Consider the following 23,869-nt stretch of genomic DNA (forward strand, 5'->3'; position numbering starts at 1 on the left):
TTATTTATGTTTAGAGAGAGGGGAAGGGAGGGAAGAAGAGAGGGAAAGAAATATTGATGTTCAAGAGAAACACCAGTTGGTTGCCTCTCACATACCCCCAAGCAAGGACCTGGCCCACAACCCAGGCATGTGCCCTGACTGGGAATCAAACCAGTGACCCATCGGTTCACAGGCCAGCACTCAATCCACTGAGACACCAGCCAGGATATATATCTTTCTCTCTTTCAAACATACACACACATGCACACACCCTGGCACACATGGACACACCACTCCCAAGCAGAATAAATTCTCTCCTCTCTCTCCCTTCCATTGTCTGCACACATTTCTGTAGTGTGCACAGCACGTTGCTATCCATCTCCCCCACAAGACAATAAACTAGAGAAGAAAGAACCATGCAGTATTCATCTTTGTATGCCCTACCCAGTGCCTGGCACACAGTAGTTTTTAACAAGTATTTGGCAGACAGATGGATGATTAATTCATGGATCATGTAAGTAGTAGGATGACTATGAAAAAATAGGATTTATTTTGAAATGCAAATTTAAAATTTAACTTTTAAAAATCTGACATTTTTCTCATAATTAAAAAAAACTTACTGAACTGTACATTTGAACTAACATCTTTTGCAAAGTAGACTTTTATAAGAAGACAATGTTTGTGTGTACAAGGTTTCAACACTTTATGGATACCTAATTTTTATGTTATATGAAAAGATTTCCATTTGTACATACACATAGAGCCTATAGTATGTTTGCAGTAACTTGTGAAACTCAATGAGAAATAAGCTAAGATCAGTAACCTAGCACCCTTCAGGGGTTTACATTTATTTTTCTTCCAACATCTCTGTTCTAATCTTTTTGCCTTTTTATAATGGATCAACAATCTTATCATAATACAGGGTAAAAGTGTCTCATAGGCCTTATACTTGCAACAAAGCATTAGTCACTCTGTGCTTATCTACAAACCAATCATCACACGTGGAAACGTGTCTTTCTCTGCTTGGAGAATAAGCTGAGTCAAGACAATGTATGGAGCAGGAGATGCATGCTTTAGTAAGACAGACTGCAGTAAGTGAATCAGTCTCTATCACTATACAGGCTTAAGATGACATTGACTTAAAAAAATTTGTATGTAAGTTTTTAAAATAAAATACATTTTTAAAAGCTCTAGTCATCACCTCTCAGAGTAATCCTCATTTTGCATTTACCTTTACAAATACATTACAAATGAAATCTCTTTTTCAGCCATGAACTCACATACGTAAAAACATTCAGAGATGCTTCTAGCCACCACTGAGAAAGCAGCCATCCAGTATCTCAGTAGGGCAGCCATATTTTGCCTCGGATCTCATTCTCCCTACCTTCTAAGAAACTCTATAGTACAGATTACCCTTTCTCTCTTTTCTATTCAACTTTCTCCATCGCAGCTGAATCCTCCCGTTGGCCTCTAAACACTCAACTGACGTAGCCTCTCCTTTCTCTTCACCGACTGCTTCCCTCTCATCTCCTCTTTAAAGCCAAATGAGTTGTCAGTGCTCAGTCTCTGCATTTCCTTGCCTCCTTCACCTCTGACTCAACTCCTCTCTATCTGGCTTCTAAGCCCATTATCTCTGTGGCCATCAGAGTCATGCAAGTCACCCATACTTTGGACATGTTTCAGTACTTGGGTTACCTGCCTTGAGGCAGCATTCAACTCGGTTGGCCATTTCCTCCTTCTTCAAACATTTTCTTCCTTGGCTTCTGTGACACACACTCCTTCTGCCCCCCCTCTGACTCTCTAGACACTTCTCAGCCTCCTTCCCAGGCCCACATTCCTCTACCCAGCTATTCACTGTTAGAGCGTCTCTCTTCTCATCACCATACACACTCTGGCCAGCCCATCTCTGCTGGATGGGCAGCTTAGTAACCACTGTGAGGGACAACTCCCAGATGTGTATCTGCAGCTCAGGCCTCCCCTTTTACATCTACCACTGCCTACTCAGCTGCTTCAAAGGCACCTCAAACTCAGTCCACTTAAATTAGAACTTGTGATTGGCTCACCCTTGTCCTAAAAACCACTTGGTCTTCTTCCAGAATTTCCTATCTCAGTAAACACAACACCACTTATTCCGTTGCACCAGCCAGAGACCCACTGTTCTCTCTCTCATCCCCAGCCAGTCTACCCCCTGATATTGTGGATTTTACCGTCTTAATTGCTCTCAACTTTGTCTGTCTCTCCCCATCACCCTAGAGCAAATTATCATCATCCTATATGTAAAATACAGGCAGTAGCCTCCTAACTGAGTTGATCTGGACCCTTCTGATCTCCCTTCCACACTCAGCCAAAATGATCTCTTCAAAGCAAAAACCCAATTGTGCCAGCCCCTACAAAAAACCATATAATGGCTTCCCACAGCTCTTATTTTGAAGACCAAACTCCATAACATGGCCCTCATAGCCTCACATGCAACGGCCTCTCCCAACTTCCCGAGCCTTGTCTTGTTCCATGCGCTCTCTGTTCTCTCTGCTCTGGTGGAAAGGACCTTCCTTCAGTTTCCCATACACACAAAACTTCTTCCTGATATCATCAGGCCTTTGTATGTGCTGTTCTTCTTCCCAAACTGCTGTTTTGCCCATCTTCACCTAGTTAATTAACATAGATTTTAGCCTCTCCATTACAACTCAAATTCACTGCTACAGGGAATCCTTCTGTAACCTCCCTAACCAATACTAAGATTCTCAAACCACCTCATACCTCTCCTCATAACACCTGTTATATTTTGGGTTTTTTTATGTGTGAGCATTTAATGAATGTCTATTTTCTCCAGGCAACACAAGTTCTATGAAGGAAGCTCCCCTCATCCATCCTCAGTCCCTGGCACACTTTAGATGCTCGATAAATATTTACCTCCAAATAAATAAACTTCCAAATTTGTATCTTCTCAGAAAACATTCAGTAAAATTTTTCTCAGGCAAGTGCTGACAAAAAAAAATTAATTAATTCACAGTGATACATTTTAAGGGAAAAAAGCATATTCACATGGTGATGTTTCCAGTGTACTTTTTGTGCCAAATATATTTTTCATATAAACAATAACTTCTTATATGTGTTCTTTTGAAAAGTATTATGAGAGATCATTTTATTTACCAGAGAATAAGGTGTTGTGTGTATGTATATAATTAAATACACACAGAGTGTAATGGTGCATATGTTATAGATAAACTTTCCAAAGAAGACATCGTAAAACTTCTATTTATTGCTAAAAGGTTTGAGGCCACATGTTCAACCACAACAGATAGAACTTGTGTAAACTGATTTCACAAATGCATTTTAGACAATTCCCTAGAATATTCTAAAATACCAAGAATGTGCCGGTAGGTTAGACAGTGGGTAAGATGTGCTCAACTTTTACAACCCAAACAGGGTGACCCCCCCTTATGGGACTAGTATGTCAGATCTGTTTTCCCCAATGTGAGGAAAGCTCTACAAGTCACAGGCAGTGTAGGGAAGCATTCAACATTCAAAACTGCCTAAAACCCTATGGCCAGATGTTGCCTGTAATAACTATCCATGAGATTGATCATATTAATGAGATGACATGGGAAATGTGCGTGGAACCCTTTCTTATTCAAAGGTCAATTCTAAGACTGAGCAATTATCTCCATTCATTTCCACCATCCCTGATCTTTTCCCATTGGTCCCTATAAGTCATTGCTTGGCAAGTCTGGATGAATCTAACTTGATAGCTTCCCATAAAAGCACAAAAGTAACCATAGTCGCTGCTCAGAACTACTGAACAGGTTACCTTCTTGGCAGGTGACTTTAGAATTTTTGTTTCACAGATCACATAACAAGCCAAATTCCATAAACTTTGATTCTGAGCATTTTTTTTCTGTAACTGTTGACTTAAGCCAAGGACATGCCTGTGATCTTAGACCACTATCTTATTGTTTAATTTCATGAAAAGGTCATAAAAATTTTATTCCCTTATTGGTTTTGCAGTTTTACTATTTTATATATCATATGGCCTCTTACTGTGATTCATCATGAGGCTACTATCATGTCCTAGAGGTTCTTGAGCTATATAAGAATCATCTAGGAATCTTGTTAAAAATGGTGGGTACCTCACCCTATCCAAATATTGTGATCCAGTGAATTTGGAGTGATGCCTTGGAATGTGCCTTTTAATAAGCCCACAGGTCATTCCAATGTAGGTGGCCCTCAGAACAGTTTGGGAAACATGGCTCCTAAAATAGGAGCTCTGAGACTTTTTAGATTAGTATTTTAATGATTGATAGGGAAGCCTGGAAAGCACATCACATTTTGATTGGCATAAAATTATTGAGAAAGGAAGCCATTTGGGCTCATGTAAAAGTACCCTCAAAGATCTGTTGTCAAATTAAGTTTGTCTGTACTATTTTGGACCCATGGCATCTTGTAGGATGTTACAGAATCTATGCTGAATTATGCTTCCTCACTTATTCACTGCTGATAAGGTATGGCACTCCAAAACACTGCCTGGATCGTCATAACAAACATGCCATTCATTACAATCCTTGGTGGTTTCAAAACCCACAGACGCTCAGTCTGCTCAACGTGGCTCCTATGACCTCCTCATTTAATGCTTCTGTCCCTCCTTAAGCATATTCTCTGTAATCATAGTTGGCTTTATTACAACTGGCACATACACACAAAAATCAATAAAAACAGGGGAGGAAATTAAAGTAAATTTGAGACCCTCAATACATACAAAAAAATTCCCCACAGACTACATAGGATTTGTAAATCCCAGAAGTAGGGATTTCAAGGGGAAAAAAATTTTAAGACATATTTTTCTCAACTTTTAAGTATACTTTATTGGTTATGCTATTACAGTTGTCCCATTATTTTCCCCTTTTCCCCCCTCCACCCAATACACCCCTTCCCTCCAGCAATCCTCTCCCCTTGGTTTATGTCCATGGGTCATGCATATAAGTTTTCTGGCTTCTCCAGTCCCTATATTATTCTTAGCACCCCCTTGGCTATTTTGTACCTACCAATTATGCTTCTTAATCCCTGTACCTTTTCCACCATTCTACCCCTTCCCCATCTCTGCTGATAACCCTCCAAATGATCTCCATATCTATGATTCTGTTCCTGTTCTAGTCATTTGCTTAGTTTATTTTTGGTTTTGCTTTTAGATTCAGTTGTTGATAGTTGTGAGTCTTTTGTCATTTCACTGTTCATAGTTTTGACCTCCTTCTTTTCTTAAATAAGTTCCCTTAACATTTCATATAATAAGGGCTTGGTGACGATGAACTCCTTTAGCTCTGCACTGTCTAGGAAGCACTTTATCTGCCCATCAATTGTGATAGTTTTGCTGGATAGAGTAATCTTGGTTGTAGGTCCTTGCTTTTGGTCACTTTGAATCCTTCTTTCAGCCCCTTCTTGTCTCCAAAAGTTTCTCTTGAGAAATCAGCTGACAGTCTTATTCAAACTCCTTTGTAGGTAACTGTTTCCTTTTCTCTTGCTGTTTTTAAGATTCTTTATCTCTAACCTTTGGCATTTAAATTATGATGTGTCTTGGTGTGGTCCTCTTCGGGTCCAACTTGTTTGGGATTCTCTGTGCTTCCTGGACTTGTATGTCTATTTCCTTCACCAAATTAGGGAAGTTTTCTTTCATTATTTTTTCAAATAAGTTTTCAATTTCTTCTTTTCCTCTTATCCTTCTGGCATCCCTATCATTTTGATGTTGACACCTTTGGAGATTTTCCAGAGTCTTTTTATTCTCTCCCTTTTTTTACCCTTGTGTGTTTCCCATACTCAATGAGTTCTCTGAGCAGCCTTATCACCAGTGTTTTGAACTCTGCATCTGACAGGTTGGTTACCTCTGTTTTGCTGAATTCTTTTTCTGGAGTTTTGATCTGTTCTTTTATTTAGGCCATATTTCTTTATCTCCTCAATTTGGCAGCCTCCCTCCATTTGATTCTGTTTATTAGGTAGAGCTTCTTTAACTCCCTTTCTTGGCACACCTGTTAGATTGCAAGAAGCAGACCCTTAGGTATTCACCAGGGCAGAGCAACCTACTTTGCTTGCTTTGCAATACTGTATGTGGGGGAGGGCATGGAGAGGGAACAGTGCCACTCGCTCAGCCCTTGTCCCACTTCTAGTCACTTCACCCACTTCCCTTATGACTGCACCCCTCTAGCTGTTGCCTTGGTGGTTCCCAGAGTGGGTGGGTTTGTGTATATTCTAGGACCATAGGGGCCCTCTGAACAGACTCACCAGAGAGGCCAGCAGCTTCTTCCACCATCATAGTCTCCCCTGTTTTTTTAAAGATTTTATTCATTTTTATTTTTAGACAGAGAAAGGAGGGGGAAAGAAAGGGAGAGAATCATCAATGTGTGAGAGATACATCAATAGGTTGCCTCTCGCATACACCCAACTGGAGACCTGACCAACAACCCAGGCATGTACTCCAACTGGGAATTAAATCAGCAACCTTTCAGTTCACAGACCAGTACTCAATCCACTGAGCCGCACCAACCAGGCTACCACTGGTCTTTTAGACAGAAGTTATGAAGCTGGAACCCTGGGCTGCATGATCTGGCCCTGGGCTAGGACCTCTTGTTCCCCATGTGTCCCTCCAAGTTTTTATCTACCAAATGCGAATGCAGGACTGCTGCTTCTACCAGCCACCACTGTCACCTCACCACTGTTACACCATGTCCTCTCTGTCTTGGCTTCCTACTTGTCTGGACAAATATTTCTTCTTTAAATCCTTTGTTGTTAGACATCAATTTGCTGATGTCTATACAGTTCAATTTTCTGGCAGTTCTGGCAGTTGTTTTAAGGTTAGTTGTGATCCTTATGGTTGTGCAGTAAGGTGAAGCGTATTTACCTACACCTCCATCTTGTCCAGAAGTCTTTTTTCTCAACTTTTACTTAAAACCTATGTGTATATAGTTTATAATTTTTCTTTCAGAATTTGTCTTCTTTTGAAGGTATTTACCTTTCACAATCAAGAAAGAATATCTAAGAAATAAAATATCATATGCTAGATTCATTACAGTGTTAATGGTGAGATATTTATGCACAATGCAATGCTTTTAAGCAAAAGTTGTGTAAGCCCGAACATGTATTGTGTAAGGAATTTCTGAATCTGGAAGTTGGTGTGCAATGTCAATAGTAGTTATTTGGGGGTCACTATCTATGGTCATAAGAACAAGCAGGAAGTCTGGAGGAAAAAAAGGGAAACACCACAGGGAGAGTGAAAAACATTACCAGTGCAGCTCAGCCCATTGGACTGGGTTGAAAATGGAACTTTTGGTGAATAAATGGATCAGTTACTCAAAAACAGGACTCTGTCTCTCTTTGGGGACTCTGAATTGCCTGTCACACCTGAAGTTAAAAGCCTGCAGTCCCTGAACCTTGAAAGCTTTCTTGCCTCACTCTGAACTCTCTCACCATGCCTAATACTTTCATGTATGTTTCATTATATTCTAGATTGAAGGGAGAGAGATAGGTTTTATACTAGAGCTGTGAGGATAGGGTATTTATAAAAACTAACTGTTCATCATCCCAATAAAAGGATGAGGATCATCATTTTATGTTATGATGATCGTGATCATGATGATAGTAGCTACTATTTATTGATCCCATACTATGTACCAGGCACTTCACTAAGCAAGACCACTGTTACCCTTTATGGCACTTGTATATGCCTTCATTTATGGTGGTTGAAGTCCACTTAGAGGGGCATGGCTTCAGTAGCAAAATTCAGGCTGGATTTGAGCCCCTACTCACCACTTTGGCTGAGAGCTCCTGTGCAGTGAACAACCTGTACAGCCATTTTTGGTGGCCCTATTGTTAAGCATGACAAGTCTCAAGGAAACTGAAGCTCAGTGAGTGGCACAAGACCAGTAGCCGTTAAGTAGCAAGCTCTGGGCTTCAGCTGACATCTGGCTCCAAAGGCACTGCCCTTGCCCCATAAACTAGAGGCCAATACCAGAGAAAGTATTAGGTACAACCGTAAATGATCTATTATAATGAGGACTAAACATGAATTAAAATATACCATGTTTAAATAAATTAAAATTGGCTAAAGACATATTCAGAATTATAATAAATCTTAGAACAAGATAGAAACCTTGAATTGGTTAATGTTTATGCTTTTGAGATAAAAGGGGATGTATAACTACAGAAATTATTATTCTTCATTCTGTTACATTATAAAGTTTTGGTTCCACTCTGCATCCCTGATGTCCAAGGATCATTAGGATTGGTTTCTCCTTGGATCTCATGCCTTGCCTCTTGTTCTCCAAGTCCCGCTAGGTTCCATCACATAGCATGAGTGATAGGTCCTAAAATGCATTTGATACCCCCTCTGTAAGCCTTGGCCCTTTGCACGATTTCATTTTCTAGAATACCTTTCCTTCCTTTATCGTCAGAATCTGCTACCTGTCCCTCAGAATTTAGCTCAGTCAGCATCTTCTCCAGGAGATGCTTCCTGGGAAGCATCTTGCTTGTCATGCCTTCTACACGACAGTTTAGAATGTAAGGCAGGCGCCTTTCCTGTGTGTTCCAGTCTCCAGTCTCTGGCTTTCAGCTACATTGAACCACTGGAGATACGGACAGGAGGCGAGAGAGAGGGAGAAGAGTGAGGTCAGGTGATTGATTCCCAGCTTCTTCCCTGCCTGGTCACTGTAGGTTGCCTGTGTCCTCTCCCCAGGGCTGCAGCTCCTGTCACGCAGCTCTGCCCGTACAGCTCTGCCTCTGGATGCTCAGTATCCTCTCTGCCTTTTCCTCTTCAGGTAGAGAAGTGTTTACGATGCCTCTTCATGGTTTCTGTGCCCAGAGAACTACAGTGCTCTTCCTATGGCTTGCCCACATTTGTGCACACAGTCCCTTTATTAACTCACCCAACTGCCCAGCTCAAGGCGCCACCTGTTCTCTGCTAGGACTCTGCATGAATCGTAGCTGATCCCACCTGGGGTCCATGAGGCTGCATAGCTGTGCTGGCTGGACCTTCACAGGCCCTAGGGCCTCAGTCCTTAAGAAAAGCAAGATCCTCCCCAATGGAGCTTCCAAAGAACTTTCAAATAAAGCCCAGAATGACCTTTCCATGGCTGTTTGATACCCAGTCTCTTTCCTGGATCTTACACCTAGGAAACCATGAATCACCCTCATCCCCTCAGCCTTCAGCAGCCCAACACAGCTTCTTCTGAGCTCATGGCTTCTTCCAGCTTGTTTAGGGTTTTTTTTCTTTTTCTTTTCATGTGCTTTCCCTCACACATCCCTCTGATTACCTCAGCCCTTTCTGTGCTCTTCCTAGAATATTCTTTCTCTCTTCTTCAGCAGGGGCCCCACTCTCGTGTTACCTCCTCACAGCTAGAAGTAGAATTTCCTTTTTCGAGTGCTTGGCTTCTACTTCTGCAGTGGCATTCTCCATACTCTATCTACACTGAGCTGTAGAATCTGTGAAATACTTTAGCTCTCCATCAGATGATAAATTTAAGCTCCCTCTGAATTGGGCTTCAGATCCAAACACAGGGCCTTACAGTTTGTCTGTGCTCAAAAGTATGTGTGGGAGGGCTGGATGGCTGACTGATGAACAGAGGGGTATTCTTTATTACTTTACTCTCCATGCTGTGGGGTTTCCGAGCTTTAAAGAGTCTGTGTGATACTGTTTCATTCTTCTTCACCAATTTTCTATTAAGATGAACACCTTCAAAATTCATCTTTTTTTAACAAATATTTTCAATGCTTGTTACACCAAAGGAATACAATTATTATACACTCTGGCTGGTATGACTTAGTGGATTGAGCACCAGCCTTCGAACCTACTGGTTCAATTCCTAGTCAGGGCACATGCCTGGGTTGTGGGCCAGGTCCCCAGTAGGGGGCATGCAAGAGGCAGCCACACATTAATGTTTCTCTCCATCTCTTTCTCCCTCCCTTATCCTCTGTGTAAAAATGAATAAATAAAATCTGTTTTAAAAAAAGAAATACGATTAGTATACAAACATTTGTTATTAACATTCTGAAAGACTTACGTTGATAAACATGGTAACAGTCTGGGTTCTAATTACACTAAATAATTCAATTTAATATTCCATAGTTTTTTCAGTCAATTGATAATTAAAGAAAGAAATAGATCCATCTTGGTAGAGAATGTCTTAGCCAAATTATGGTGCTTTAAATAAAATAATGTGCTTACTTGCAAGTGAGAAAATATTTAAATATCCTGTATGTATTACATGCCTACAAGGTAGTTTTAGACACATATTTGGTCCCTCATGGTTTCACTGCATATTGCATTTTTCAAATGAAATATGATCACACGTAGAAAGAATTAGTGCCATGTTTTACCCAAGAAGAGACCATGATATCATATGAAAATTATTGATTACAAAGACGTGTGATGGGCAATAGACTATTAGAATGATACATACAGTCATGTATATGCTAGACATAATTGCAAAACGTTTTTAAGTCTTTCTCTCTTTTTTTTTTTTGCCTCTTGGAACTATTTTTAAATTAATCCTATAGCTACAAATAACCTGGCTTTTACAGAATTATCTAAAACTAACTCTGATGCCTAATTAGGGCCCTCACATGTAGCTACATTAAAGTTCTGCTAACATTTCCTTCCTAAAACCTTTGCATGGACTTTTCTGCTGGAGTTAATCTTCTCTAGGCTACAGTGAAAAGCCCTTGCTCAGCAGCATTTCTCTACAGTCTTTCTTCCTTTGTTCTCAGGTCAGTGTATCATTTTGTCTGGAGTCCTTCACTGTCGTTACCGGCATGTGGGTATGTGGGTATAATACCCCCTCCCTGCTTTGTCTCAAACGATCCTTTCAACTACTTTGCTAAGTGCCCCTGGCAAATTTTTGACACATACTTTTCAACTGAAACATTCAGATCTGCCCTGAGGAGAAATACGTGTAGTTAATCTCCTGTCCCACATCCAGAGGATCCACGTGCTTCCATAGTACCTAAATCAATCTTGTTTTCAAAGCGGCTCAGATCACATGGTTATTTCAAATGCTTTATGCTTTGAATAAACACGGAAAACTAAAACAGGAAACTTTAGTACATGGCATTGCATTAAATCATCTTTCCGTGAAAACCATGGAAAAGAGCAATGTGATTACAAACTGTGAAGTCTTTACTAAAAGTAGTGGTGGGGTGGGGGGAGTACTTTGCCACTTACATAGTGTCCTCACATAAATTTCTTTGCTTTGATTTTGATCTCTCGCCATCCTTGTTAAGCAGGAGGCAACTCTTGTTATTTGCCATTGCTGATCAGAAAACTAGTTCAGAGGACTCAAATCTAACTCTTCTGACATTTTNTAAATCATCTTTCCGTGAAAACCATGGAAAAGAGCAATGTGATTACAAACTGTGAAGTCTTTACTAAAAGTAGTGGTGGGGTGGGGGGAGTACTTTGCCAGTTACATAGTGTCCTCACATAAATTTCTTTGCTTTGATTTTGATCTCTCGCCATCCTTTTTAAGCAGGAGGCAACTCTTGTTATTTGCCATTGCTGATCAGAAAACTAGTTCAGAGGACTCAAATCTAACTCTTCTGACATTTTATTCAAAATCTTTCAATGTTACCATTAGATTAGCAATTTTTTTTCTAATTGGAAAGCATGAGAAATGGGTGTTAAAAATTTAATGAAATCTAATCTTGGCTTGGGTTTTTTGTTGTTGCTGGGTCTTTTCTTTCCCTTTTTTCTCCTCTTGGAGCTCTCCCCGGACCTTTCCTTCCTCTTCCCAGACAGGCAGCAGCAGCCTCTTTCATGACTCAACAGCGCACGGCACGCTGCTAGTAAACGCACACTGAACACGGGGGTGGGGAACACGGGCAGGTGGACACCGGGAGGCCGCTCCTGCTCTGCTCCTGCGGCAGAGCACCTGGAAAAGTCACGGCATCCTAAGTGCTTTACCTGAGCAGAGGAGAAACGCAGAGTAGAGGCTGCTCAGAGGAAGCCCCTTGTTTACGGAAAATTTAAAGTTGCAAAGAACACTACTAGTTTTAAGAGTGGTCTGTGTCAGCCCTGACTTCTGTGGCTCAGTTGGTTGGGTGTCATCCCACAAAGAAAAAGGTCAGGACACAGGTGTGGGTTGTTCCCTATCCGGGGCATGTAGGAAAGACAACTGATGTTTCTCTCCCTTCCTTTCTCCCTCCCTTCCCTTCTCTCTAAACAAATAAATAAATGAAAAAGAATGGTCCTAGTCAGATGATTCTAGTAAAACAAAGCAGAGCACTGAAATTATTTTCTTGATTTGAGTGTCAATACTTCTTGAGTTCTCGCTTTCCCCATCCTCTGTTATGCACAATGCTAACCACCATGAAGCTTCTCAGGAGATAGGAGTCACTTCTCATCACTGCTGTCTCAAGATCAAATGTCACCTCGAATGTCCAAGCTCTTTTCTCACCACTTAAATGTGTGTGCACCAATCCCAAGGCACTCACTCTCCATTCTATTTTTATGATAACCCCATCACTCTCTAACAATATATTTAACATATATTTTCCGTGTTTAGACTTAATTTGGGATTGACAATGGAACATCCAATTGAATAATTATTAGACAAGGAAAAAGAAGCCAAGCCAGCCTCATTAGAACTTGGTTTACAAAAATTACACATTCCATTATTTTTACCTTGAAAATGCAGTCAAGGTGGACAAATCCTCCTCTGAGATAGTCTGTACAACTACATTAGAAAAGAGAAACGGTAGGATAAGAAAGAGCAGTTGTGTTCATATGGTCAAAAGGCACTGTCCAAATGTCCAAGTGATAGAAAAAAATCTGATCACTTTTGAGGTACTGTGAAAATTGAACACAAGTCTATAAGTAAATATTGCCATACTCCCCAGAAATCAGGTGCATTTATATAAATTTAAAGAATATGGCCCTGGCTGGTGTAGCTCAGTGGATTGAGCGCAGGCCTGTGAACCACACGATCGCGGTTCGATTCCCAGTCAGGGCACATGCCTGGGTTGCAGGCCAGTTCCCGGTTCCTGGTAGGGGACAAATGAGAGGCAACCATACATTGATATTTCTCTCTCTCTCTCTATCTCCTTCCCTTCCCCTCTAAGAAAAATAAATAAAATATTTTAAAAATAAATAAATAAATAAATTTAAAGAATATTGTGTTATTTATTAAAGAAAAGAAATTCTTCAGTTTGACATCTAAACTTCTGATGTGGTAACAGATCCTCTAATTCTATGCTTATGTGTAATCATAAACACTCTACGTCAATGTCAAATTAATCTATTCATTCAACAAAGAGTTACAGACTCCTGTTACTTGCCAGGCACCGTACTAGATGCCTGGTGAGGCAGCAGTGAGCAAAGCAGACACATGGCCCTCACAGAGCTTTTGGTGGAACAGGAAAGAAAGACATTAATCAGATAAACACCAATAACAATCTACAGATGATGATGCCTGATATAAAAGAAACATGTCAGATGCTATGAGAACATGTAACAGGCAAAGCCACTCCGGTCTGGGTTTGGGGAAGGTTTACCAAAGGAAGCAACATTGGAGTTAAAACATGCATGATTAGTTGTTGACGAGGCGAAGATGGGAATACGGAGAGTGAAGAGAGTGTGTGCGTTCCAGACGGTGGAAATATCATGTTCAAAAGAACTGGGTAAATTTGCCTCACAGCTGTTATGGCTTTAGGAAAACATGTCTTTTGGAGCACTGTATTGACTTTTGCTGCCAAATAGCTAAATATACTTGGTTTGTGATTATTTATGAAGTTATATTTCTAGGCAGTTCATGTGAACAGAATATCATGAAGCAAAGGAATTAAGAAGCACAGAAAAGCTGGCTAGCTGGATGAACCTTAGAAACTGCTAACCAGATGCTCTTTTTGTGAACTGTATTTCTTTTGAAAACCTCTATGAGGTCTTTCAACACTTTCCCATCATCGTATCTAAACTGCACATCATTTTAGGGACAAAAGGGGAGAGGTTAACAAACTTCATCATTTATAGGCCCACTTTCCAAACATGCGTACCGGGTTCTGGTCACTGGACAATTCTGACTTTCAATCACTGTCTAAATATAGAATGGAAGATACATGGCTTGATCATTCTGTTCCCTTCAACAGTTGTAAATCAAGATGGCCAGCCTCTCATAGAAGGAAAACTTAAAGAGAAGCAAGTCAGGTGGAAGTTCATCAAAAGGTGGAAAACCCGTTATTTCACGCTGGCTGGAAACCAGCTTCTGTTCCAAAAAGGAAAGTCCGTAAGTTCCTCCGTTGTTTATTACACTTGCATTGTCAAGGTCTTGATTGGCCCCGGCCAGCTCAGTAGGCATTTTGTCGTGAGTTAGAATACCAATATATTTTTCCTTCTCCATTTTACAGTTTTACAGTGTTATTTTGTTACTGCCTATTCTGCTGAGTTCTATGTTAGTTGGCTCACTGCCCCTCTTAAGTTTATTATGGGGACTGTTTTTGTTGACTTCAGTTTTAGAAGATAAACTGCTCTTGACCGAAACACTGTACCTCTTATTTCCTGCATCAGCTACACGAATGTGTGGCTCATCATAGGGACTGTGATTTCTTTGGTGGCTACAGAGTATATTTAGACATGGGGACCTAAGGAAAGGGGAGCATAGGCAGGGAGGAAGAAATAAAGGCTGATTTATTCCGAGTAACTTTTGAAATCAACAAGTTCAATTTGATGAGGGAGAAAAGACTACTGTCTTTCATTCACGTAATATTCAGCTAATGAACAAAATGGGGCTCTAAGAGAATTAATAAATATTTGATAGAATTTTCCGTCTCAACTAAGATTCAATAAAACCTGAATTCTGAATTTTCAGTGGGAAACTTATCTCCCATTAACAATGTAAAGTTACCCCTTCTTGTCAAAGCAGTTTTATTTATCATTAAACTCTACTCATTCAGGATCAGGGAACATGGAATCTTGACCTACTTCTTGGCTATTTTGAAATGTGATGGTGATAGCTCGTCGGTGCTTGTCACATGCCACACTGGATGGCCTCTCACAATCCTGTGGGGTCAGCACCATTACCATTACCGTTTTGCAGATGGGGAAACAAGGCTCAGAGAGACTGATTGGCTTGACCAAAGGTGGAGCCAGTAGGGTAGGGTGGAACCAGAGTTAGGCCTGGGCAGTGAGCATGACGCCAAAGCCCTGCTTCCCATGTTCACTAAATGCAGAGCCAGTAGCAAAACAAACTGTGTTGGAATTAATTAATTAATGAAAGGTGTTAAGTTACTTAAAAATATGATGCACTGAGAACATACATATGCATTGTATCTTTGGAGTGCCCATTATGAAGTTTATTTGCATTTATTACCCAACTAGAATCAAGAATGGTGTATCTGGATTTGACAAATTCTGATCAGTGCTCCTTTAATCAATAAAACTTCATGTGAAATTTTTGAATGGAAAAAAGAGACTTACATGACACCTACTCTGAATTCAGTTACGTTCTTCATCTGTGTGTATTATAAAATATACAAGTGAATTTTTCTGTAGCCAAAGACCTTTTAAAAAGAGAATTTAATGGTGTATTCGATTTAGACAGTTATTTGAGATTTTAAGAAACTTCTTTTAACACAGGTTCACCTTCAACCATTTTTAAAGTGTTAAAAAATGGCCCCCTGAATTTTCCAGTTTTAGTAAAGAAATCAGGAATAGAAGCTAAATTGTAGTGATTTCTCAGATCCCTTGAGACAAAGCAGAGGCAGTAGAAAAGAGTGTTTTGCCTGAAGTTAAATACTGACTTTTAATACTTCTTGACTCAGAGCTTTTTAACAACGTTTAAAGAATAAGCTATTTTATAATTGGCTGACTTGTTTGACATCTTTATCAGGAAATAATGGCTCGACATTCCCGAAATCTGACGAAACATATGGCTCGAACATTGGGAAATAGCACAGTGCAGTATGAGGACCACAGAGAACTCACCCTCACCCCCAGGCACACAGCAACCAGGCCCTGATTAGCGGTCTAGCCAGAGCTCCAGCCACATCGTAAAGGGCCTTTCTTGTAAATGAGAAAAATGTGCACTTTAAAATACAAACTAAAAGACCATAGTGTTACTTCCTACTGTTAAGAACACCATTGCATTCTTAAGGTCTTAATCTCTACCAGCCAGCTAGGCAGTGGTGGCCTTTGACTTCCTGTCCGTGTCTATCTTGGTTTGAGAAGAACTCACCACTGTCCCTTTTTAGATGACTATGACTTCATTTCTTTCTTGATCAGTTTTTTCATGTATCAATTTCTATACTATAAACTAATCCCCCCCAAAAAAATTATTTAATTACTGTCAGATACTATAAACCAAAGTAAGCTGGCAAAGGATTGTCTACTACAGATATCTCCAAACTGTATCCTGTATACCCCATAAAGGAATGTTGGAAGATCTATATTGCCTTATAGCATTTTAACTTGTATCAACACTTTTATCATCAGTTTAAACAGTTGCAGCAATTGCAGTTTCTGTTGAACTATGAATATTGTCATTTTAAAATAAAAAGATTACGTATTTCCTTTAAATGTAACCATTGAAATGAAATATCATAGCAGTTTGACACCTAACACTATCCATTTAAAAATTACATAAAGTAGTTCTTCTTCTTGCCCTGGCTAATGTGGCTCAGTGGACTGAGTGTGGGCCTGTGAACCGAAGGGTCACTGGTTTGATTCCCAGCCTAGGGCACATGCCTGGGTTGTGGGCCAGGTCCCCAGTAGGCAGGCGTGAGAGACAACCACACGCTGATGTTTTTCTCCCTCTCTTTCTCTTTCCCTTCCCCTCTCTAAAAATAAATAAATAAATAAAGTTTAAAAAATTTTTTAAATTAGTTCTTCTAAGCAGAAGTGTTTACATCATTTCATTTTTTCTCTGCAATTATAGTTTTGTTCTGCCTTTCCCATAGCATTTCACTGTAATCACTGCATCATTTTTCACTGTAGTAAAACTATGAATGTAAATTGAAGTTTAATTTTAATTTCTTGTGACCATCAGTCTCCAAATGCTAAGGTTTTTAATTCTTATCTTTAAAAAATATTATATCATTTATGAAAAGCCATAATACCAAATGTATTATTATATTGTGAATTATTAAACATAACAAAGTGAAATGCTGTTAGAAATAGATGAGAAGTGAGTGTGTTACCTCGTTTGGAGGATGCTTCGCTGACATCAGTATTCTAAATTACTTTTTTTGTTTGTTTGTTTCTTGCTCTTGAGATATTTCCAAGTTGCCTAATACACCATAGAAAGTTTGGGATGAGTGAGGAGGGTGTCTTCTCATTGCAAAGTGAGAGAAGAGTAATTGTTTAGGAAAGGTGGGAAGGGGGATTGATGGGATCCTCAAACCACAGACAGGTACATTCTCAAGTAGACAAAGTGGATCCAGGGATGTTAAAGACCTGAAATTGCTTAAAAGAGGTATCTGATCCCTGAACACTATTCATGCTAGCCTATTGTGATGACTGTGTTGTAGAGACCCTTAGACTTCTGCTTTGACGCAGGAAAAATGTAAGTCATTAAATATTTCTTCACTTCCGTCTGTAGACAAATCATGCTTCCAGAGTCCCAGAGTCTCAAACAGAGATTGATCTACTTAAACACTGAAGCCCTTTTTATTCAATTAATACCCTTTTCTCAGAGAGAGCACAAAGTAAAATTAAATTTCATGCCTTCTGAGTAATCTCATTCTGAGTTGATAGTACTCCAAGTTGTACTGTTGCATCTTTCTCTATTAATACAGAGTCAATATCAATAGAAAATGACATAAAATCAAAAAAACACAAGTTGAGCATTTTTCCCAATCCCGCTGTGTACTGTATTTTGCTGTGTACAATGTGTACCTACATTTTGGCCCAAGCTTTCAGAAAAACATCTTTTATTTTAATTTTTTAATTCAATTTTAATTTATTTATATTTAGAAACAATAAAAATGTTGTATTCCAGAGGATTATTTTGCATTCAGATATCATTATTGCTTTCTGGAGTTACACTTCTAACACATAAGCAGAAATAAAAGAATTAAACATATTTATATAGATACAGAATTACTACTACCCATGTTTAATATGCATCCTTATTTTTCCCTCAAAAGTCTGGGCAAAAAAGTACACCTTATACCTGGCAATATACAGTTATTTCTATAAACTGGCTATCTCATGCCAATTTGTGATACAATAACAAAGAGTCTATTGTCACTCTCTCATTGTTCTAACAACTCTTTGAGACATTAACGCCCAAAATACCAAAGTTCTTGAGCCTTATGAAGTAAAAGGATTCTGATCCTCCTGGAAAATTCTCCAGTAGCCAGAGACCTTTTCATACTCTGGGAACCAGCTCATGATTTTTACTTCCCGTATGCATTTCAGAAAGAGGATCCTGATGACTCACCCATAGAACTCAGCAAAGTACAGAGCGTGAAAGTTGTGGCCAGAAAACGCAGGGACCGCTCTCTCCCTCGGGCTTTTGAAATCTTCACAGACAATAAAACCTATGTGTTCAAGGCCAAGGACGAGAAGAATGCAGAAGAATGGCTCCAGTGCATCAATGTGGCGGTTGCCCGAGCAAAAGAGCGGGAAAGTGGAGAAGTCACCACGTATCTATAGGGATTTGCAAGCCGACCTCACACCGACTATGTGCAATGGCATTGCAATATCATTGCCAGTGTCAAGAAAGGTATATAAATCCACCAAGTCATGCTTTTTACTAAACACCAGTGGAAGAGTTTTTCCTCAGAAGCAAGACCCCAAAGCAGCAGGATTCTTATTATGTTTCATATCCTAATGGCAGTTGCATTAATTGTAGAACATCTGGGTGATGTCTACAGTAAGGAAAAGGAGCTATGGATGGGACGGGGCTGGGACAGGGCCAGAACGGGGAGAGTCAGGATCCCGGGACTTCTGTACAAATGTCATCGTACATTGCAAGGAAGCACCTTCAAAAGATACCTGGACTGCATACATAACCTGAGGAAAGATCAGCCATTTCCAATGAAAACCACAGCATGTCAAAAGTATTAACAGAAAAAAAAAGCTATTAGGAAAAGTCAAATTAAGGACACTGAGGAAAACCATATAACTTACTTATAGAGATTATTACATTTATCCTCTTTAATGCAAATGCAGCTAACCATAGTACAATAGTTAAGCCAGTTATGTAATTAAATGTCTATCTTTTGAGCTGTTTGTCTGATTGCTCCATTTTGGTTTATACGATATGATCTCAAGTTTAGATACTTGCATGTGTCTCCCACCCACCGAATTAAGTCTAAACTAGGATAAGCATAGGAAACCATTTTCTCTGTCGTCGAAGTATGTGCTACACCCACTTATGCTTGAGATTTCATTTTATTTGTTTTTAACTTGAGGTTTTAAAATCCTGTACTTTTCTTGTTTGTATTCAACCTTTTAATGCCTCCAAATTAGAAACATTTATTGGCTTTTGCCAATATTTTTTAAGAATATTTTTTTAAGAATTAAGCTGTGGTAAGCAGACCTCTAGGATGACTCCCAGTGACCCACACTCTGGTATAACCTTCTCCCCTCCATTATAGGGCACCCTGTAACTTGCTTCTAACTAATAGAACTGGGCAAAAGAGATAGACAGGTCTCTCCAGCAATTAGGTTACATTACATGGCAAAGGTAAAGAGATTTTGCAGGTACAATTAAGGTCTGTAATCAGTGGCTTTGAGTTTATTCAAAGGGTAAGCCTGACCTGATCAGATAAGCCTTTAAACTCAGACAAACAAGTCAGAGACTCTCTCCCATTGGCTTTGGATAAGCAAACTGCTATAAGGGCTATAGCTTCCAGGAAACAGTTTTGCCAGCAGTTGGTGAGTTTGGAAGAGGATGCTGAGCCTCACCCAAGAGCCCAGACCCGGCCAACACTTTGACTGCAGCTTATGGAAGCCTGAGCCAGGACCCAGCTGAGCCGTTCTTGGATTCCGGACCCGTGGAAACTTTGAGATAATAAATATATGCTTTTTTAAGTTGCTAAGAGTGCAGTGATTTGTTTTGTAGCAATAGATAGCTAATAGAAAAGCTTACTTGGACTATTATAGAGAGGATAATTTTTTCCTTGAAATTTATTAACTATGTGATTTAGTATAGAAACCTGGAGAAAGATTACAAGTAATCAATACTCTTAATTCTACCTTGACTATTGCTAACTCATTAGGGTAGGAAATATTAAAGAGGCCAGTTAAGGAAGGAAACAATTCATCTTTAACATACAACTTTTGAGGGCATTTGAGACACAGAAATTATTACAAGTGAGCTCTCAAGGTCAATATTTGGGCTCATTGGATATATAGATAGTCACTGAATATATGGAGCAAGGTGAAATTACTCAGGATAAATAAGGTAAGGCAACAGACCCAATAAGGGCTTCTTTGGGACACCCAGCATTTAAACAACAGTGGGCTCGATGGGCTAAGTGTTCAGCGATGTCGTGAACCAGGTGAAATGATATCACAATAACCAAATACGTACGGTTTTTAGAATATAAGAGACAGATCAACAATGTGAACTTGTCAAGAATAATCACTTAGTATAAAGAACAACTTTTGCAATTAGAAAGTAATTGGTGTCATTGGAAAACCATTTCACTGAAGCGATGAGGTAGACAGATTTCAGTGGGCTGAGAAATCAGCAGGAGGTTAGGAGTTAGAAGCAATAATTGGACTTTTCTTTCAACAAAAGGGAGAAGATGAAGGGGCTAAGATGGACAGTGTTTTGCTGTTTATTTTAAAGATGACTTAGACTTAAGGGACAAAATTGTAAAATACATAAAGAAAAAGGGAAAATAAATTTGCAAAGTTATTAAGCAAAGTTTTCAGCAGTGATGAAAAAAAGATTAACCTCCCCTTATGCTACAGCAATTTATGGAGCAGCTACCAAGCAACAGGCACCACACTTGGCCTGGAGAGACAAAAACAGAACACCCGACTCCTCCACTCAAGGAATTCACAGTGTAGCAGAGGAGACAGATATATCAACAGAAACTGAAGTGCTACATGGCAAGTACCTTGATGGAGGTTTGAGGAAACACAGGAGAAGGCACCACTGCAACTGACTTTGAACTCAGTTGGGCTCCCTCCCTGTTTCCCAGTTATCAAAGAATGGGCTTGCCTTAAAGAACTATTAGGAATGTTGTAGGTAGACAAGGAGCAAATGGTCAGTAGAGAGAACCACCTTGCAAAGGGAAAGGAGAGAGAGAAAATGTGGTCCATCTGCAAAACAGTGAGTCCTCACCCAGGGCTGGACCAGAGGGGGCCTGTTGGGAAATGGTGCAGAATCATGCTGAGCAGGCCTGCAGAGCCACAGTGTAAAGGGCTTGGTTCCATGCTAAGGGGCTTGAGCTTTTTCCTTAAGATGGTGAAGCATCATTAAAAAGTTGTAAGAAGATTTGCATGTAGAGAAATAGCTTGGATAGTAGTATAAAGAATGGATTGTAGGGATATCAAATATTATAGCAGGGAAATGATTTGGCAGGGTCTTGAAAGATGGTGAGGACCTGGACTGATGTAGTAGCTGGGGAGACAGAGGAAAATGCAAGTGTGGGACAAATATATTGAATCAGTAAAATGGACAATACTGAAGGGTTGAGTGGAGCTGGGGTGTGGGAATGGGGAGGACTCTCTGATGACCCCTAATGCTTTCTTGGGAAATTTAATGAATGATGGCAGCATCCACTGAGATAGGAAATTTCAAAGCAACAGTTTGAGAGATGGAGCAGGTGGCAAATTCAATTTTAATGTATACATTCAGAGTATAAACGAGTGATTTACCATGGACTAGAGGGACACTTCCTCTTATGAAGTTGGGCGGGAAAAGGGTGAGAACAGGTAGAGTTATCAATGATTCTCTAAAAATTATTTTAAAATCTACTATCTCTTTCTTAACAGTCAGTGAGTAATCCTAGCTGGTTTGATTGATTAGGAAAAACAGGTAACTAGTGAACAGAAATAAAACATAAAGTGACATTGCATTTGTCATTAATTATTTAAGCACCAACAATGTGTTTGAACTTTTCATAGCAGAGAAGTTACGGTAAAAACACTGGTTATGTGCTGATTCTGCTCTCATTAAGTGCTATCCTAAATAAAAGAGAACGGTCCTACCAGCTCAGTTTGGTATCTTTGTAACAAGTATCTTTGCTGCTTGTTACAAAGCTCTTCTTAATTAATGGGATGCCTCTAGTTCATAACACAATTCTCAGAGCCTTGGAACCAGATCTAAAAAGAAGTAAATACATGAAGTCTAAATAATGATCTTTCTGCTTTCATATCATGATGCATTAATTCCAAATGCAGGCAAATTCTCCTGGGTTCAGAATCACACTAGGAATTTCAGAATCATCAGCTTCCCGCTGATATTCTGGCACTTCCACCCCTGTTCCCGGCTGGCTTACCACAGACTGGCCTTTCCCAAGAGGGCTGCCATTCTTTATCCTGATCTAAGAAGAAACCGCTTTTCTAAACATGTGTAAAACTTTAAAAATGTTGGTAAGAATACAGTTATAATCATGGACAGAAATTCAAGTGGTTTTTATTTTTTATTTCATGTTGACTCTTTTTCCGACCCAGATAGCTGTGGAAATATAAATGTTTATGTGTGAGACTCTCATCTGATTATTTCTTGAGAATCTGGAGTTTGGTAAAAAATAAATGTTTAATACTTTTGTAATACTGGGTTTTCTAGAAAACCCTTAGCTAGTGATGTTCAGGCACACTTACTGGATCGTCTTTAATTGACCTACTTTAAATCAAAGATGCTTTTGGGGCCCTGTTGCTTATGACATCCTCAGGCACAGGTGAAGATTACCTGGTTGAAAAGCATTTCCCACTTCAGGGAACCATTGCAAGACAAGGTAGGCAGCTACATGAGCCAAATTCCAGGCGCGCCAAAGAGAATTCAATTCCATAAATACCCTTGTCAGGGTTTCCGGTCCCCAAAATCTAAGTTTCCAGATGAAGAACCAAGAAAAACCCAAGATACCATCTTGTGTGTAGACCTCTTGGTTCCATTCGTCCCCTGAGATTCTTCCGAAAAACAAAGGTGTTGGCAAATCAGGGAGGTTTCCGCCAGGACTGTGGAATCTTAGAGAAGGTGGCACAGGCTCTGGGCATGGATGCATGAAGACTCAGGTCCTAGCTCTACCAAACTAAACTACTAACCTGCACAAAATGCGCATCTCCCACCTCTAAGCTGGGCTGAGATGGAACGGAGCTGGTGAAAGCCTCTTCCAGAGAACCTTTAACTTATCAACACGTGCTAGATAATGACTCCCCGGTAAGGCAGGAAAATCCCGCCCATGAAGTTATGATGTGGTGCCCTCATAATGTCCTCTGAGTAGTGTTTCACTTCAAGCTGTCTTTTGTCCGTTATCTGCAGGATTTGGCAGCTTTTTCTGACTTTAGGTACTCTCGTGATGTGTGACAGGCAGGTCACATGGTGAAACGTGGATCTATCCACATGGTGACGTCCTTCTTTCTCGGGTAAAACATTTAGTGGTTGCTTCACAACCCCATGTGGAACTGCGGTCACTTCCTCCAACAGTGGCTGTCCGGCTCACTAATGTCACATTTTATCCTAATCCTCTGCTCCTGTGCTTTTCTGTGTACATGATTACTTTCTTCAAAGGCGAATTATATAATTTTGAAAGACCTACTAAACAACAGTAAACACATGCAGTGCTGGCCATCGCGTGACTAACTGAAGTGAACACAAAGAGCTGGCAGCAAGCTCGCGTGGTCTCCCGTCACGGTCACGCCTCGGGGAGGACAGCTGTAAGACACATCCAGCTTCAGAACTGTTCAAATGAGGGAGAAAAAATGTAAATACACAAGGAAAAGAATTCACTGAAGAGCTCCACG

At 39.9% G+C, this 23,869-nt stretch overlaps 1 protein-coding gene across 3 annotated transcripts in view; it reads left to right on the top strand.

Moving 5' to 3' along the window:
- The window catches only part of VEPH1 (ventricular zone expressed PH domain containing 1), a 193,155-nt gene extending 174,105 nt beyond the window's left edge, over window positions 1-19,050 (top strand). For all 3 annotated transcript variants that reach the window (XM_037046664.1, XM_037046665.1, XM_037046666.1), the window contains exons 13-14: window positions 14,095-14,231; window positions 18,362-19,050. In XM_037046664.1, coding sequence (XP_036902559.1) covers window positions 14,095-14,231; window positions 18,362-18,598 — 374 coding nt within the window. In that variant the 3' untranslated portion in view covers window positions 18,599-19,050. The remainder of the gene's footprint in view (window positions 1-14,094; window positions 14,232-18,361) is intronic.
- The last annotated feature ends 4,819 nt before the right edge of the window (window positions 19,051-23,869 follow it).

Source organism: Sturnira hondurensis, unplaced genomic scaffold (genome assembly GCF_014824575.4).
Source record: "Sturnira hondurensis isolate 20B ecotype Veracruz unplaced genomic scaffold, ASM1482457v3 Scaffold0005279, whole genome shotgun sequence".
Classification (NCBI taxonomy): domain Eukaryota; kingdom Metazoa; phylum Chordata; class Mammalia; order Chiroptera; family Phyllostomidae; genus Sturnira; species Sturnira hondurensis.